Below are 15,438 nucleotides of genomic sequence, written 5' to 3'. Positions count from 1 at the left end.
GAGACTATACTCTGATATACCGGTCAAAGGCTGCACTGGAGTACTGAGAGATGGCTCCCGAAACAATGGAAGTGATCTACATATCCAATTCTCATATTGGACATCGATTGTTGGAAGCAGTGTTGTACGGCACAGGCAGGTCAGCATAGGAACACTATTTTCTCATTGTTTAGTACAAGACTCATCTTTTTTCAAGCTTCAGAGAAGGATTCCGATTGTTTGGAATACACACACACAAAGATCATCTGTGCACTGTAACTTGATGACTGAAGTTGGACAGCACAGTGGCACAGTTAGAAGAACCGCTGCCTCAGAACACCTTAGACCCAGGTTATAACCTGACCTCAAGTGCTATCTGTGCGGAGTTTTTATATTCCTGTGACTGCACAAACTTCCTCTGGGTGCTCCATTTTCTTCACACATCCCAAAGACATGCCGTTTTGTAGGATAATTAAGCACTATAAGTTATTCATGGTCTTAAAGTGAGTGATAGAATCTGGGGGATGGCTGATGAGAAAGCTGGGAAAATTTTAAAAAATGGGATTAATGAAGGATTAGTGTAAATGGATAGCTGATGATTGGCGTGAACTCAGAGGGCCGAAGGGCCTGTTTCCGTGAGGTGACTTTAGTTGAAGTGAATTTGGTTCCAACTCCAGTGGGAATCTCGGAAACATAATTATAACCTTCAAAAAAGAAAAGAAGTCCAACTGTGACACTAACAGGGGTATCACCCCGCTGCTGCCATCACAGGGAAAAATCAACTCCAACAGACCTCCATGTTCAGAGTTTAAAAGGGGTTTCAAAAAAAAATGGTAAACCAGCAAACAGTGATCAGGTAACAACATACCTGGATTTTTAAAGGCTGAAGAATGTAGCAGAAAATGAAGACTGAGAGAAATGACAAGTTCCTTAATTTCTTGAAAAGAACAGTTGAAGTAAGAGATAGAGTGAGAACACCAAGTGCAATTCAGATTAAGATGTTAATCTTTAATCTGCCAGGAATGTTTAAACAGATAAACTTGAGGTATGAGAGGTAGGTACTTAGTGAGTCTACATACTGTGGGGTTGGGTGGTTTACAGGATCAAACTTAAAATATATACATTCAACACATCTGAATTCATTTGAGCTAATTGTTCTACTATTTTGTTTTGAACTTTAATTTCAAGTTCAAAAGCATCTATTAGCTATTAAAAACATTCAGAGGTGTTTAATAAATGGCTTTCACATAAACAAACCACACAAGGATCCCCACCACACAAGAACACTGTTTACATCAAACCACAAAAGAAAAAAATAAGGCTTTGCATTATCATCCCTTCCACAGGGATATGTCCTGTTTGATGCTCACTGAACAAACAAGTGTATTAGTGACCGAGAGTGCTATACATGATTCTAAACTTTTAGTACAACAAACCCAGAACACTCCAGAATAAACAGATAATTTAGCCTCTGTATGCAGAACCAAAACTCAAGCCTTCACATCACTTTCATCCGCCCCACTTAAGGGTTTTAAACCCCAGTTAGCAAACTGAAGAGGAGACTGGTTAGATACCACCCAGGAACTTGGCATTCTCTGTCTCCACCATGAAGGATACAAATATATCCTTTCAACATCAAGCTGCTAGATGTTCGACAGTCTAACTGGCCATTCCCCAGTAAGTGACACTATGGTCAACACCCAGATTGTGGCCCAAAGGAAAGCTCAAAGTAGAAGGCAGAGGAAATTATAAACAATAAAATCCCAAACAATTCCCTTTCTTCCTTTTACCTCAAGTTTCACACTGTTATTTCCTTCCTGTTCTTTCCGATCCTGCTCTTCCACAGCATCATCAGCAGGTGAGCGCGGTCTGGGTACATGTTGCTCTGATGACAGATCTCCTCGGGATATCAGTGTGCACATATAGACATTGTGCGAGAAAACATCATGACGAATCAGCTCACAGAATAGTAGTACCAAGTTAGAAAATTCAGCCTTCTCACTTTCACTACTGGGATCAGCTGAAAGTTAATTAAGGAAAAGTCAAAGGCAGCAAATGAACTACTAATCTAAGTCCTAACCAGACATACCCAAATTACACCCTTTTGCATGCATGCATCTCTCTGGCTTATGTCCCCCTCACCCACCCCAGAACTAGCAATTCAGTCACGAGGAGAGGGGTGGATGGGGTGGGGGGGGGGGGGGGGGGGGGGAAATGGCGGGTGGCTAGAAATGAATGAGGCAAATTAGTAGATAATTGAGGGTGAAGCAGAGATTCAAAGCAAGCACTTTTCTTCAGTCTCAGGAAAAAAAAAGGATCATATTTTCCCCAGAATTCCAAGGTGTACTAAAACTAGGCTGAGACTCCATTGCTGAACTGAGGAAGTGCTACTCTGTGAGAGGCATTGATTTTTTTTTAGTATGTTAAATAATGGCTGTATTTGTCCTCTCAGGTAAACACAGAAAATCCCTCGACAGTATTTCAAAGAAGAAAAAGCGAACTGTTCCTGGTGTTTAGCCAATACTAGCTCAAATCATTAAACATCTTATCATTGTACTTCAGTGCTTATGCAAATTAGCTCATTTTTTTAATGTCAGAGATATCATTAAAGATGTTACATAAATGCAGTTCCATGTTTTTTTGGAAGTGCAGAACTACCCAAGATGTCTGCAAGTTAGTGCAAGTTATTGTCTATTATTTCAGCTTAAGGTTAAATTGTAGAATTGGTAAAAAAGTAAACAAAGGGCAGGGCTTTTAGTTACAATTTTCCAGAGTTCTGTGGAGAGGAAAATTATGCCTGAAGACAGAAGGGGGAGCAAGGAGGGGATGAAATTGGCGCACAAGGCAGAAGAGAAGATTAACAGTAGACCACAGGTCAAGAATAGAAAACAAATGGTGATTTAAACAATGGAATGCAGGATGTACTAGGCAGGGAGGGAGGATTTGGTCAGGGAGAAAAGAAAATTGAAAACAGAGACTTGGGAATCTAGTATGTATTGCAGAGTAAGGAGCAGTTCAGAAAGAGGTCTAGAATGGAATAGCCAATAAAGGGGTAAGTGAAAGGTGGACATCATTGCATTAAATAGTGAGTGTTCCATATTTTGTGTGTGTGTGTGTGTGTGTGTGTGTGTGTGTGTGTGTGTGTGTGTGTGTGTGTGTGTGTGTGTGTGTGTGGTGGGGGGGGTTGTGGGGATAAGAATGCAGACTAAAGATTGTTGCTGGAAAATAAAAGGGGGGGTGGGCAAATTAGAAAAGGAAACTGTTCAAAATGAGGGATATTAGTCCATTGCATAAGTTTGCTGTCACAGAGACTAGGTTACTGCTTAAGAGGACAACGAAAAAGATTTGGAAGGAAGCTGCTCATGGTGGAGTTCACGTGCAGCTTTACAGGGATTGGAAGCCAAATGTTTCCTCCCCTATTATAATTTCTATCCATCTGAAAACTATCCTCCAATAGTGGTGAAGGAGTGATTTAAACACGTTGGTCACAACATGTTTACAATAATATACCTTGTTTTGGGGCACTTCTTACAATGAAGTTGTTGCCCATTCTGCCGTCTCTCTGTTTAATTTAGGCTAGCCAATTTTGATGAGTGAAATCCAGGTACAGACCAATTCTTACTGAGGTTCCTAGTTCAGAGTTGTCACCTTCATACTGAACTTGAATACAAGACATATTCCAAAGACACAAGGAGGAAGATGAGAGCTTTAGAAGTGCCAGTTAGCCAGGGAGCCAGACCAGTGGATGTCTGCAGACATCAGGATTATGTTATGAAAGTTATATCAGAGTGAACACTTGAAGGCCAGTAAAATAGTACCCCCCACTTCTGCTTACCCTTGTTTCAATCATGCCACTGGCTTATAGTCAACCTTCAATATGAATGCACAGACAGGTATAAGCATATCTGAATTTTTCATTCACCTTCAGTTTTCACATTTCCCTGATCTTAATTACCCTTATTATTCTCAAAAAGTTCTTTAAAAAATAGCTGCTGGAGTAAAACCATTAACAAACAGACTGGACTATAACTACTCAATCTTTAAAAGATAAATGCAGTAAATCATGCAGGTAATTAGTCACTATGCAGTCAGACACCACATCTTGATTAGGCAGTTACATCTGAGGGAAGATCATGCATGGCAATGTTTTCAGACAGCTTCTAAAAAAGAAAAGCTAGCCACTATTGATCAGTTAATGAATTAAGAAAAAAAAACCTTGCTTCACTCATGGCCAATACTAAAGCAGACAAAATAGGTTGAACAGTCAACGGATGACTCAGTAAACCACTCACTGATCAACATTTGTACAGGACTTCACATCAAGCCAGCAGTAAAGTGTTTCTCAATCGTATCAACATGTCAACTTCACGGAATCTCACAGCATTTATAACTCCAGTTCGAAAGTTGATTGGTTTGAGATTTACAGTTAACATTTGTGCTTACAATTTAAGCCAATGTTCCACTGAAGGACTGTTGCATCAACCAAGGACACTTAATTGATGCAAGTGTACAGACAAATGTTACAGAGAGGCTGCTTCCTGCTTTTCAATAAGAGGATTGAATTAAAATGCTAATTTCCTACAGAAACCCCAGTTTGACTGTTCAGGCGAATAGAAATTTTACAACTTAAATTGATCACAGATGAGGCCAGCAGCATAGTCTTGTAGATATTTCTAGAATCATAGAAATATCAATGGGGCAGGAAAAGATTTTAGGGATTCAGGAGTTATGGAATTATGTAGATATAACAGGCATTAATTCAAACAAGGACCAATGTTCAATGTTCTAATGTAAATTGCAAGCAAAAATCAGTTTGAAATTAAAGTGACACCTTTGTAAACAAACAGTGCTGTCTACAGAACACAGGCTACTCAAGAGATGTAGTTTGCAAATTCACATGATCGAGAGATATTCTCATAAGTATCAGCCAAACACAAGATAACGGTGTTATTTTAATTGGCCTACATCAAACACCAGCCAAGTTATTTTGCACCTTTGTGACGGAGATAAAAGAAGCTTCCAGATCAGACTTATTTTGTCAGCACATCAAACATAGTCATAGGCATATTTGCTCTGTCTAGCAATAATTGGGATATTTGTGTACTGGGCGAGTCAGCCCTCACAACACTAATTTGGGTGTCCGGGCTTTTCTGTCCTCAGAAGCTTTTAAGCAATCCATGTGAATTACCTTGTCACAGCAAAGATGTTTGAACATTCAGAGGCATCTCGTCAGTTATACTGCTTCCCTCAGATATAACTGCCTAATCAAGACGTGGTGCCTGACTGCATAGTGACTAATTACTTGCATAATTTACTGCATTTATCTTTTAAAGGTTGAGTAGTTGTAGTCCAGTCTCTTTGATAATGGTTTTAGTCCAGCAGCTATTTTTTTAAAAGAAGTTTTGAGAATCATAAGGGTAATTCAATGGGATCACTGGTCAGACACAAAATATTGAAGAAAACAATGTCATTGTAGCTATTGAAATTTTTTGAATTGTCTGCTGTTAGCTTTGTCCTTAAGAGTATAAAAACTTGATGTACTTTGAATTCAGAGGGTCTCAAAGAGAATGCCTGCCTGTCATGATGAATAAAAGGCCTTTTGTATCTACCAGCTTCAATGACTTAGTCACAGTCACAAAAAAACATCAGCCCATTGAGTCCATGGTGAAATTTGTCTGTGAGCTAAAGCATCTGGGTGAAAGCAGAGCTGAAAAGCATTCATTGCTTCAATCTTGCCACTGGCTTAATGTCAAATTTCAATATGAATGTACAGATGGGCATAAGCATATCTGAAAATTAAGTTTTACTGTTGAACAATGTACTTCTGCTTATTCATTCTCTTTCCTCTCAGCAACTTTCTCAGTTCTGCTCTGCCCACCCTACACAGATGTACAATAAGTGAATATCAACAATGTTCATAATCAAAATACATCACGAGGTCTTACTGCAATGAAAATAACAGACACCCAACGAGCAATTTCGCGGTTCTTTTGTAACAAAACTGCAGCTTTGAAACTTGCCCTGAAAACACTTACTCAGCATAGGAGCTTGAGTATCCAAGAATTGAAGCAACACATCCTGGAAAACAGGAATGCTGGCACTGGTGAGAGAGCCGGAAGAGACCGATCCCTTCTCATCTACCACTTCTGATTCACCACATCTCTAGGTAATATGAAAATCACATTTTAGATAGTACTGGATTTACAATAAACATATAGTTTAGAACAGTAAACAAAAATAAATGTGCTAATTCACAGTATATTTTCAGAACACAAACTGGCAACAAAGGCAGTTTTGCTGCTTCAAAAGATGAGAAAATATTTCTCTTCCCTAGTCTATCGTCATCATGTAAAATTTCATATTCTCAGCAAGTGAACAGACTTGCCCCAAAGTGATGCTGCTGAATTCTCCAAATGAATTTGGGAATTAAACACCCAGATCAGGAAAGAAAAAAGGAACATTTCCATTTAAAAAAGAACCTTATTGTACTTTCCCAAAGTCCCAAAACATAAAAAAAACAAATGGATTGCATATCAAGTTCACTAACAATTTAATCCATTTGTACAGAGAAAAATGCCAGAAGTAATGAGCGACTGGTTAATAAAAAGCAGAAAATGCTTAAAATACTCAGCAGATCATTAAGTGTCTATAGAGGTAGAAATGGAATTTTTTTTAAGGTAAGCCCTTGTCATCAAAACTTTTCATCTTCTGTTTTATTTCAAGTTTCCGCCATGTGCAATAGTTTGTCTTTGTATTATTGATCTATTAAATATCCTGGTTTTAGCAATGTCAATTGATGAGGATCTTGCCAGAACAACTAATCAAGCAAATAGAACTTAAATTTAACTTATCATCAATAAGATAATCCCACCAATATCCTAGGAGCCGTCACTAAAGTACTCTATGTACTGAAATTGTAACTAGGTTTTGTGAACACTGAAGAACTATACGATTCAAAAGGAAAGAATGATATCAACTTAGCTAAATTGACCTACTATAGCACCGATAAACCTATGCTCTCCCAGGGTTACATAAAATTAGTTTAATAGGACCAGCCTAACACAGAGTGGGCATTTTTGCACATCAGAAGATTGCGTAAAATTCACCATATAGTGAAATAGCCTCATTAAAAGCCAGGAATAACTGGTGTACGAAATGAAAATGTCACATCACTACACTAAAAAATGCACAGCTCAAATTGCATGAGGTTTTCCCAAAATGGAATTTCAAGACATTCTTAAATGGCCAGTGATGGATGAAGGAAAATCAACTAGAGTGAAGCTCCATTTAATCAATGCTGTATCTAATGTGGGATATTGTAGTTTACCTAGGAGTGCTAATCTTACCAAGACTCTTAAATCACAAACATGAAGGCAGCAGAGAGCATTTAAATGATGGAAATACTTGTTGAGGCACAATTCAAATGGAAAAGCACATAACTATTCTTCACTAAAATGTTGCACTACATATTTTCAAATTTCCAAATGAGCTCTAACTTTCCCGTCTTGACATCCTTTCTGTCCTCATTTAAAATGGTGATCGTGAAGTTTCCTTCTGAACCAGATACTTTGATCAACTCTTTATCCTCACTGATTTCAAACTACACTTAAACTTCCTAACCCACACTGCCAACATCACTTACTTTGTAAACTTAAAAGCACTACTCAAATCACTAACTCTAAAACCACCACTCTCCAGATCTCTCCTCTGATCATCCACTCATGACTCCTCTGACATTGCTAATCTGCTCAACTATTCCCCTCACTATGCAGCTGACATTTTTATCATCTAATCACATGCTATTTCCCATTCATGCATTGCTTTGTCATTAAGTAGCTGCACATACAGTATCTTCTCTATCACTCAACACCTTGTCTGTTGTTTCTTGGTTCCCTTGCCATACTACATTTATTAGTCCTCCAGCCTTCCTCAAACTTTTAACATTTGCTCTTGATACTTCCAACTACTTCTTTCCATTAATGGTGTGCTCAATTTTCATGGAACTATACTCCTATGAGTCAAACGGGGACTTTGCCACCTAGCCATCATCTCGTGGACTTCCAAAAATTTATCCATATGCTGGGTTTCCATTAATTTCAATTAAACAACGTGCCTGCTGTATGAAAATACCATCAGACATTACCTGGCACAATGATTAATTTCAGAGCACCTTAGCAGGAACACACAAGATAAATGTTGAACTGCACCCACCCCCATACCCATTTCTCAGCTGTGACTTCACATATCATATTTTCTAAGAATTGAACACGGCAGAAAAACATTCCAGATTTACAATTATTGAAAGTTATGGTATAAGCCAAGTCTAAGTCCTGTACCAAAAATTCTATTTCCCACATGACTCAATTGAAGAATCATAAAAAGTCCTGAATTTCAAATAAGAGAAATCGGAAACAGACAATTTACAGGTATTTCACCTCAGCTTCAATTTCAGCTTGCCTCTTCTCCAACAGTTTCGCCACAACCATGGCACGATGTCTACCTGAACGCTTGCAGCTCACTGCCCATTCACAAAGCAAAGTCATCACTGCATCATCATCTGGCAACATCTGGACAAAAGAAACAAAACTGCAATGAACATATTGTAGATTTCTTCAAAACAAAAAAAAACAGAAGGTATTATGGTTCACCACCAATGCAGAAAGGCACCCTCTGAGTAGTAACATTAGGCACAAGAACTAACATTAACTGGAGACACTGCCATAAATGTTATATTACATTTAAATTTTAAAATGCATTTAGAAAGCTGTAGGATGGGAGAGAGATTCTCTTGACAGTTAAGTGGTTAATGCAGGGCACAACATGCCATTAGAGACTGACATTCAAGTTCAACATCTAGTTTACATTGAGTTACCAAATCTCTTTTCTGCAAACATTTGAAGGGTTGTGGGTTGTAGGGAGGCATGAGTGTATGAAAGCCAACCAGTCTTCCTGAGCTAGAGCAGGTCTAGGTACAAAGGGAAATAGATAGGTTAAGCATGTTGGCAAAGATATGGCAAATGGAGTATAATATGGGAAGGGAGATCATAGAGCTCCAAGGTGCAATGGAATCTGGGTGTAATTTGCAAAAGGCTGTAAGGAGTAAGGAGGTACAACAAGTAATTAGGAAACTAACAGAGTGTTATCATCTGTTGATGGGGAAAATGAATGCAGAAGCAGTGAGGTTATATTTCAGATAAATGGGTCATTGGTGAGACCACATCTGCAGTACTATGTACAGTTTAGTCTCCTTGTTTAAGGAAGGATAATAATATATTGGAAATAGTTCAGAGGATCACAAGGCCAAATAATGGACAAGTTAGGCTTGTATCCAACTGGACTTTAGGAGAGTGAGAAGGGATTGAAACAATCAAGGTCCTGGGGGATCTTGAGAAGGGAGACTTGGAGAAGATGTTTCTCTAGTGACATATACTAGAACTGGGGATTTTGGTAATCAGGGGATGGATAGTCATTACAGAAGAATGGACAGTGTTTATAACCTTAACAGACATTTGGACATTGCCACATACAAGAATGGTTAATGGTCTGGAGCAATGCATACAAAATGCTGGAGGAACTCAGCAGGTCAGGCAGCATCCATGGAGAGAAATGAACAGTCAGCATTTCGGGCCAAAACCCTTCAGGTCTCGGAGGGTCTTGGCCCTAAATGTCAACTGTTCATTTCTCTCCATAGATGCTGCCTGACCTGCTGAGTTCCTCCAGCATTTTGTGTGCATTGCTCCAGATTTTCAGCATCTGCAGTCTCTCTTGCATCTTGGTTAATAGTCTGTCAAGTTTCTCTGTTAAGAAAGTACATGGAGGAGGAGTGAATCTCTCAGATTGATTGACCACTGGTTTCTGAATCAGAAATTGTTTTGAGAATTCATCAGTGGCAATTAAGACTCTGAAATAATTATAACTACAAGCTGAAATCAGACCAACTTCTCAATACAATACCACAATGTCACATTCTCTCAGCTTCACCAAGTGACAGTAATGAATTGGGAAGTTAGCTCATGTTACTGAGAAACAGTAACTCGTGGACTCGTTGGGCCAGATGGGCCTGTTACCGTGCTGTAAATAAAAGTTGAAAGCTCTACGAGACCTAATAAATTGGAAGAAACGACAGTGGCCAACTGGTTGTTGTGATATAAGAAACATGGCTCCATTCCAAGACAATTCTAATGACATCTACAACCTCAACAGCAGGTAGAAAATTTGGCTGTTACTGTGATAATTAAAGACATTTAGTAGCCTTGGGTCAGAAAGAGAAATAGAAGGTGGCCTAGGTGGATTGTGAGGTTGCTATGTGAACTGGCAGGAGTAATTCTAAGTTCCTCTGTACCTGATTGGCTCAGTACCAATAACAAGGATACTAAACAACTGAGAAAGTGGAAAACGGAGGTGATACTGTGGGAATCAATAGCCCATTTGCAATGGGACAAAGATAGTTGAAATGGGTTGGATGTAGACTGGACTATCGATACATTATCATCTCAAATGGAGGAGAGAGAAGGAATAGTAGAGCAACGGGTCTTGGAAACAGAATTTACCTCCTTACTGAACTCTGAGCCACAAAGAGACTCAAGAGCCAACACTAACAAAGAGAGACCCCCCTGAATCTGGGACTCAGGAAAAAAAAAGAGAAGCCACAAATGTGAATGAGATGGATCACCTCATGTATTGACTGCTGATGTACCCCGCAAAGTGCAAATGTCTGTGTATTGCCTTTGCAAATAAGAGTTTGAATAAATACAAGTCAGCAGAGCATTTCTAATACATGTGCATAAATTTGACACAACAGAGTCAATGTTTAAAAATAAGAGATTGCCTGTTTAACACACGGAAGAGGTGAAATTTTTTCTCTCAGAGGTCTGGGTCTGTGAAACAGCAGTGGTAGTAGAAATTCTTAATATTTTTAAAAACAGGATTTAGTGTAATTCTTGATAAGCAAAACAATGGCAGTTACCTTAGGTAGACAAAAATACATAGTTAAAGTTACAATTAGATCAGCCATGATCTTGTTAAATGGGGGGGTGGGTGGGGGGGGTGCCAATCATGAAGGGCCAAGTAGCCTACTCCTGCACCCAAATTGCGTGCTAAATGCAATGGGATAAATAACACTCATGTCAATAAGTGAGGAACACAATAAAAGATAACAGAAATCTCCTTTATACATAAAGGGTTAGCTAGTCATGCTAATGCTCACAGAAGTACATCTCAGTAAGAATTGGTATTTCCAGAAGATAAAAATCAATATAAAAACTCAATTGTGTGACAAAACTTTAATTCAGCAACACTGAAACAAGAGACGTGAACCTTAATAGCAAATAATATGGTCAACAGGTAATAATGTTCAAGCAAACTTCCAGAGCATTACACAAACCATGTTTGATGAGCTCAGCAGTGAATTACGAAAAATATTGAACTCATGACTTATATGAGCAACAACGCACAAATACAACTGTAAATCTCACCAAGATTTACCACATAAAATTGTTTGACTTCAAATACATTAATAAATAGCAGTTTTGTTATGAACTTGGTTGACACAGAATTATCACAAGGCATTGGTCTGCTTAAAATTCAGTCTAACATACTCACAATTACTTAAAGAGAGCAACTGTTTGAATTAATTTTCTTCTAATATCTTAGTATCTTAATATCAAGTCTAATATTCTTCTCTGCAAACTAAGTAGAAATTTGGCCCAGAGTATGATTATATTAGAAGGCTGCAATTGGCGAAAGGCTTTAAGCATACTTTATGAATGTTTCATAGCAAGAAATACTGAAAATATATATCTGGACTGAACCACAACTTTTATTGGTTGAGAGTTTATGGACTTATTTAATATTCTACTCTATCCTATTGGTGAAAGTGAGGATTTAATCTGAGAAAAATGGAAAACAAACTTCTGCAATTGCCTTCTTTAAGTAGATGTGAATACCCTAGACTGAACTTTAAACAAATTTTAATTGATCAGCATCTGTGCTAATACCATTGCTTCTATTTTAATGCATTTGGCCAGACTACATAGTAATATTTCACTTTGTGTTTTTTTTAGTTCCAGTTTACAATGTGTCTCTGGGTGAAAATGAGAAAGAGAAATCAGCCAAGTTTTTCCCCCACAGACACTAGCAAATATCATAAAATCTTATATTTGGGCAAGAGCACTGTAGGACTTGTGTCTTTATTTCCAAATGTAGTAACAAGCATAGCTTCATGCAAGAAAAAATGGACAAGGATGATGACTGGCAAGTGTGAAATCAGACCGCAGAAAGGAAATGAAGCCTTCAAAAGGAAATTAGATAACACTCACGCAGTTTCCTAAAGTCAATGCTGTGAGAAATACAGTGTGCAATTACAAACCCACCTCCTGTCCATCTTTATTCTGTCCTGATCCAAATATCCTGTTATACAGCGAATCCAATGAGTTATTGAAATCAGATTTTTCAAAGCTGTGGCTGTCAAGTACTTCCAATGTATGCAATACACGACCAATCGTAAAACCTGCAAAAATGGAGACCAGTGCCATGAGAGATGCAAACTTAATTGTTTTCTAAAGAAACCACACAGCGCTATTAATTTTAAATTCTGCAGACGCAGTGCGGTTGAAACAGACATTTTTGTTTAATAACCATCAAAGGTAATACACAACACATCAGTTGGATATAGAGGGAAACAAAATACAGGAACAGATCCATTTTTGGTTAGCTGGACATTGATGCTCAAAAGACTTCATGATGCATGTACACATTCCACCACATCTCCCACTCTGACAAGACTCAAACTAGACCCACAACCAATCTTCACAAAGGAATGAGTGTGCAGGAGAGAGAAAAAGGAGAAATGGCAACGATGAAATCATGTGCATAATGTCAGTTATGTCTAGCATCAAGGATGATAATAGCAAATAAAGTACTTTATACATTGTGGATGTGAAGGTTTCGCTAAGTGGAGAGGAAATCTTACATTCTCCTTAAACTCTCACCCAAGACAATCCCAAAGGGAAAAAGATTTAGCTTTGCACAAGGGGACATTGTTTTGTGGCATTTGAATAGTTACCTCAGGAAAAAAAAATAAGATTTGATTCAGTAATAAGGAATCTAAATTCACTTTGGGGAAAAGATCAAATATCAAGGAACATTAGCTATCAAATCATATGATTAAGAATAAAAAAATTAAGGCATATTTTCAGCCAAAAGGAATGGTTCTGATGAAAGGTCGTCGACTTGAAATGTTATCTGTTTCTATCTCCATAGATGCTGGCTGACCTGCTAAGTTTTTCCAGCATTTTCTCTTTATATTTCAGAACTGTAGGATAGATTCCTAAAGAAACACACTGAACCGGACAGTATAAATAGGTTACTGGAGCAGAGAGGATTGAGAGATGTGGCAGGAAGGTGGATAGTTGGATTGAGATCTATTAAAAAGCAAGTTCAATAGTATTTTACTGTAAATTCTTGTGTTATAATTCCATTTAACCAATATTTAACAGCAAACTGCAATCACTGTTTGACTGCCAGTTCACTTAAGACTTGCAGACAAGAAACGTCCATTTTATAAAGTTATTATTACCTGCAGTAGTTTCTTGACACTTATCAAAAGACCACCTGACCTCCACAGCTTGACCTCTCTCTTTAATCTGCTCCTCAATTTCCCGCACTTTAGCTCGAACCTGGTTACAGATTTGGCAAACAGTAAAAGCAAAGTTCAATATCAACTCATCTCTATGTAGCACTTCTAATGAAAAACATGTCCCAAAGTGCTTCACAGTTGCTGGACCAATTCTTATACTATTGCTTTTATAACAAAGAACAGAATCTCACATACTTGTTGGGTAAATACAGAGTTTCCTCCTGGCATGGGTAGACTGGATGGTGCTATGGGTAAAAGATCGAGTGGGGATCCAGTCTTATTCCTGCAATCAGTCAATGAGTAATGCCATACCAATGCACTGGGACAACACAGAACTATACTCTGCAAAACAAGTAGCGAATTGTTACATAGATAGCAAATCACAAGCTTATTGCAGGAAACAGCATTTTTAATCATGGAACAAGGTTTACATTTAGGATTTTTATGGAACTAAATTCTCCATTTTGTTTTCCCTTCCTCTCTGGACTTACTAGGTTATGATTCCATGGGAACTGAGAACCTATTATTACCTCATCCATGTGGTCATTCTTTACGTGCAAGTCTGATCCCTACCAGACATGGCTAATGAACACCTTTCATTAGGAGTCATTGGGTAATGATCAGAAACAACTGTCCAAGCTAAAACTCCCATTGTAGATCTAATGCCACAATGATCTGGTTTACTGTCATGTTGCTTACCTACATGTGTGATTTCCCCTCTGGTTGGTGAAGTGACTACATAATCTGTTTGCTCATTATTCCTTGTCTTACAGTAGCATGAAAAAATAATATTCTTGTAAAAAGGAAACTAAAATAAATGAGCTTTAATGTTGCTGCAAGGCCAATCAGGAACCTGCAATTGCAAGTACGCAAGAGTATTACCAGAATTCTGAAAGCCATTCAGTTGTCTGTTCACTCAGCTGGAAATAGTGCAGAGAATAAAAAAAGTGAGATGTTTTATTTTAAAAAAACTATACAAAATCAACAGCAGGTTCAACTCATCTTTTTCACCCTCTCAAGATGCTGATAACAGTTACACAAGCATTAGGTGCCCGCCATCAAGGAAAGAACTTTATGTTACCCAAGGTTGTGCTTCATCAGGCAACTTGATGGAAGTGAAGTCTTATCCTTTCCTTACCAATCTGTCCATACGTTTTTTAGCAAGCAGAGGTTAGAAAGGCCAATCTAGTTAATTCACTCTCCTCAACCCTGGGCAAAATGCAATTTCTGCAGTTTCACCAATACTAATTGCTACAACAGTTAAGACTGGAATCAAATCTGTTCTTGTTTAGTTTGTATGATTTAGTGCTCCATGGATGTCGCACTTCAGGACAGAGGCTCAATGGGTTTTATGAAGTTTAATGATAAATTGTCTTTTACAATTCAAAGATTAAGCATCTTAACCCTTTGGCTTCATTGGTAAAAAGATTCTTAACAGTGAAAATTAAACAGATAATTGGCATAATTAAAGGCTGGATCAATTACTGATTTACCTGAAGCATGCAACTTAATCCAAACACCACTGGACGATGCTGAGGACAAATATAAAAATCCATAAACGGAGACTGAGGCTGGGTCGCCCCATTGGGTGGCGGTGTTGGAGTTGGAGGTAAGGTATTTGCAGTGGGTGCTGGAATCACATGGGACTGATGTCCTCCTGTTACAACACCACTACCACTATCACCTAGCAGCATGGAGAGACGTCGGGTACAGAAGTAGGCCAGGCGTCTCGACAGGTACGCAGATTGCACAAACTCTCCAGAGTACTACACAGAAAAGAAAAATAAGGAAATTACAAATTTACAGGTCCTAAGGGGCAGCAT

At 38.3% G+C, this 15,438-nt stretch overlaps 1 protein-coding gene across 2 annotated transcripts in view; it reads right to left on the bottom strand.

The window, feature by feature from the left end:
- med12 (mediator complex subunit 12) overlaps nt 1-15,438 on the bottom strand; it is a 128,914-nt gene that overhangs the window by 85,813 nt on the left and 27,663 nt on the right. For both annotated transcript variants that reach the window (XM_052020734.1, XM_052020736.1), the window contains exons 7-13: nt 15,109-15,381; nt 13,811-13,957; nt 13,556-13,655; nt 12,351-12,487; nt 8,415-8,546; nt 6,015-6,141; nt 1,770-1,999 (exon numbers count right to left, since the gene is read on the bottom strand). In XM_052020734.1, coding sequence (XP_051876694.1) covers nt 1,770-1,999; nt 6,015-6,141; nt 8,415-8,546; nt 12,351-12,487; nt 13,556-13,655; nt 13,811-13,957; nt 15,109-15,381 — 1,146 coding nt within the window. The remainder of the gene's footprint in view (nt 1-1,769; nt 2,000-6,014; nt 6,142-8,414; nt 8,547-12,350; nt 12,488-13,555; nt 13,656-13,810; nt 13,958-15,108; nt 15,382-15,438) is intronic.

The sequence above is a fragment of the Pristis pectinata genome, chromosome 8 (genome assembly GCF_009764475.1).
Source record: "Pristis pectinata isolate sPriPec2 chromosome 8, sPriPec2.1.pri, whole genome shotgun sequence".
Lineage (NCBI taxonomy): Eukaryota > Metazoa > Chordata > Chondrichthyes > Rhinopristiformes > Pristidae > Pristis > Pristis pectinata.
This window is presented reverse-complemented; position numbering and strand designations above follow the sequence as displayed.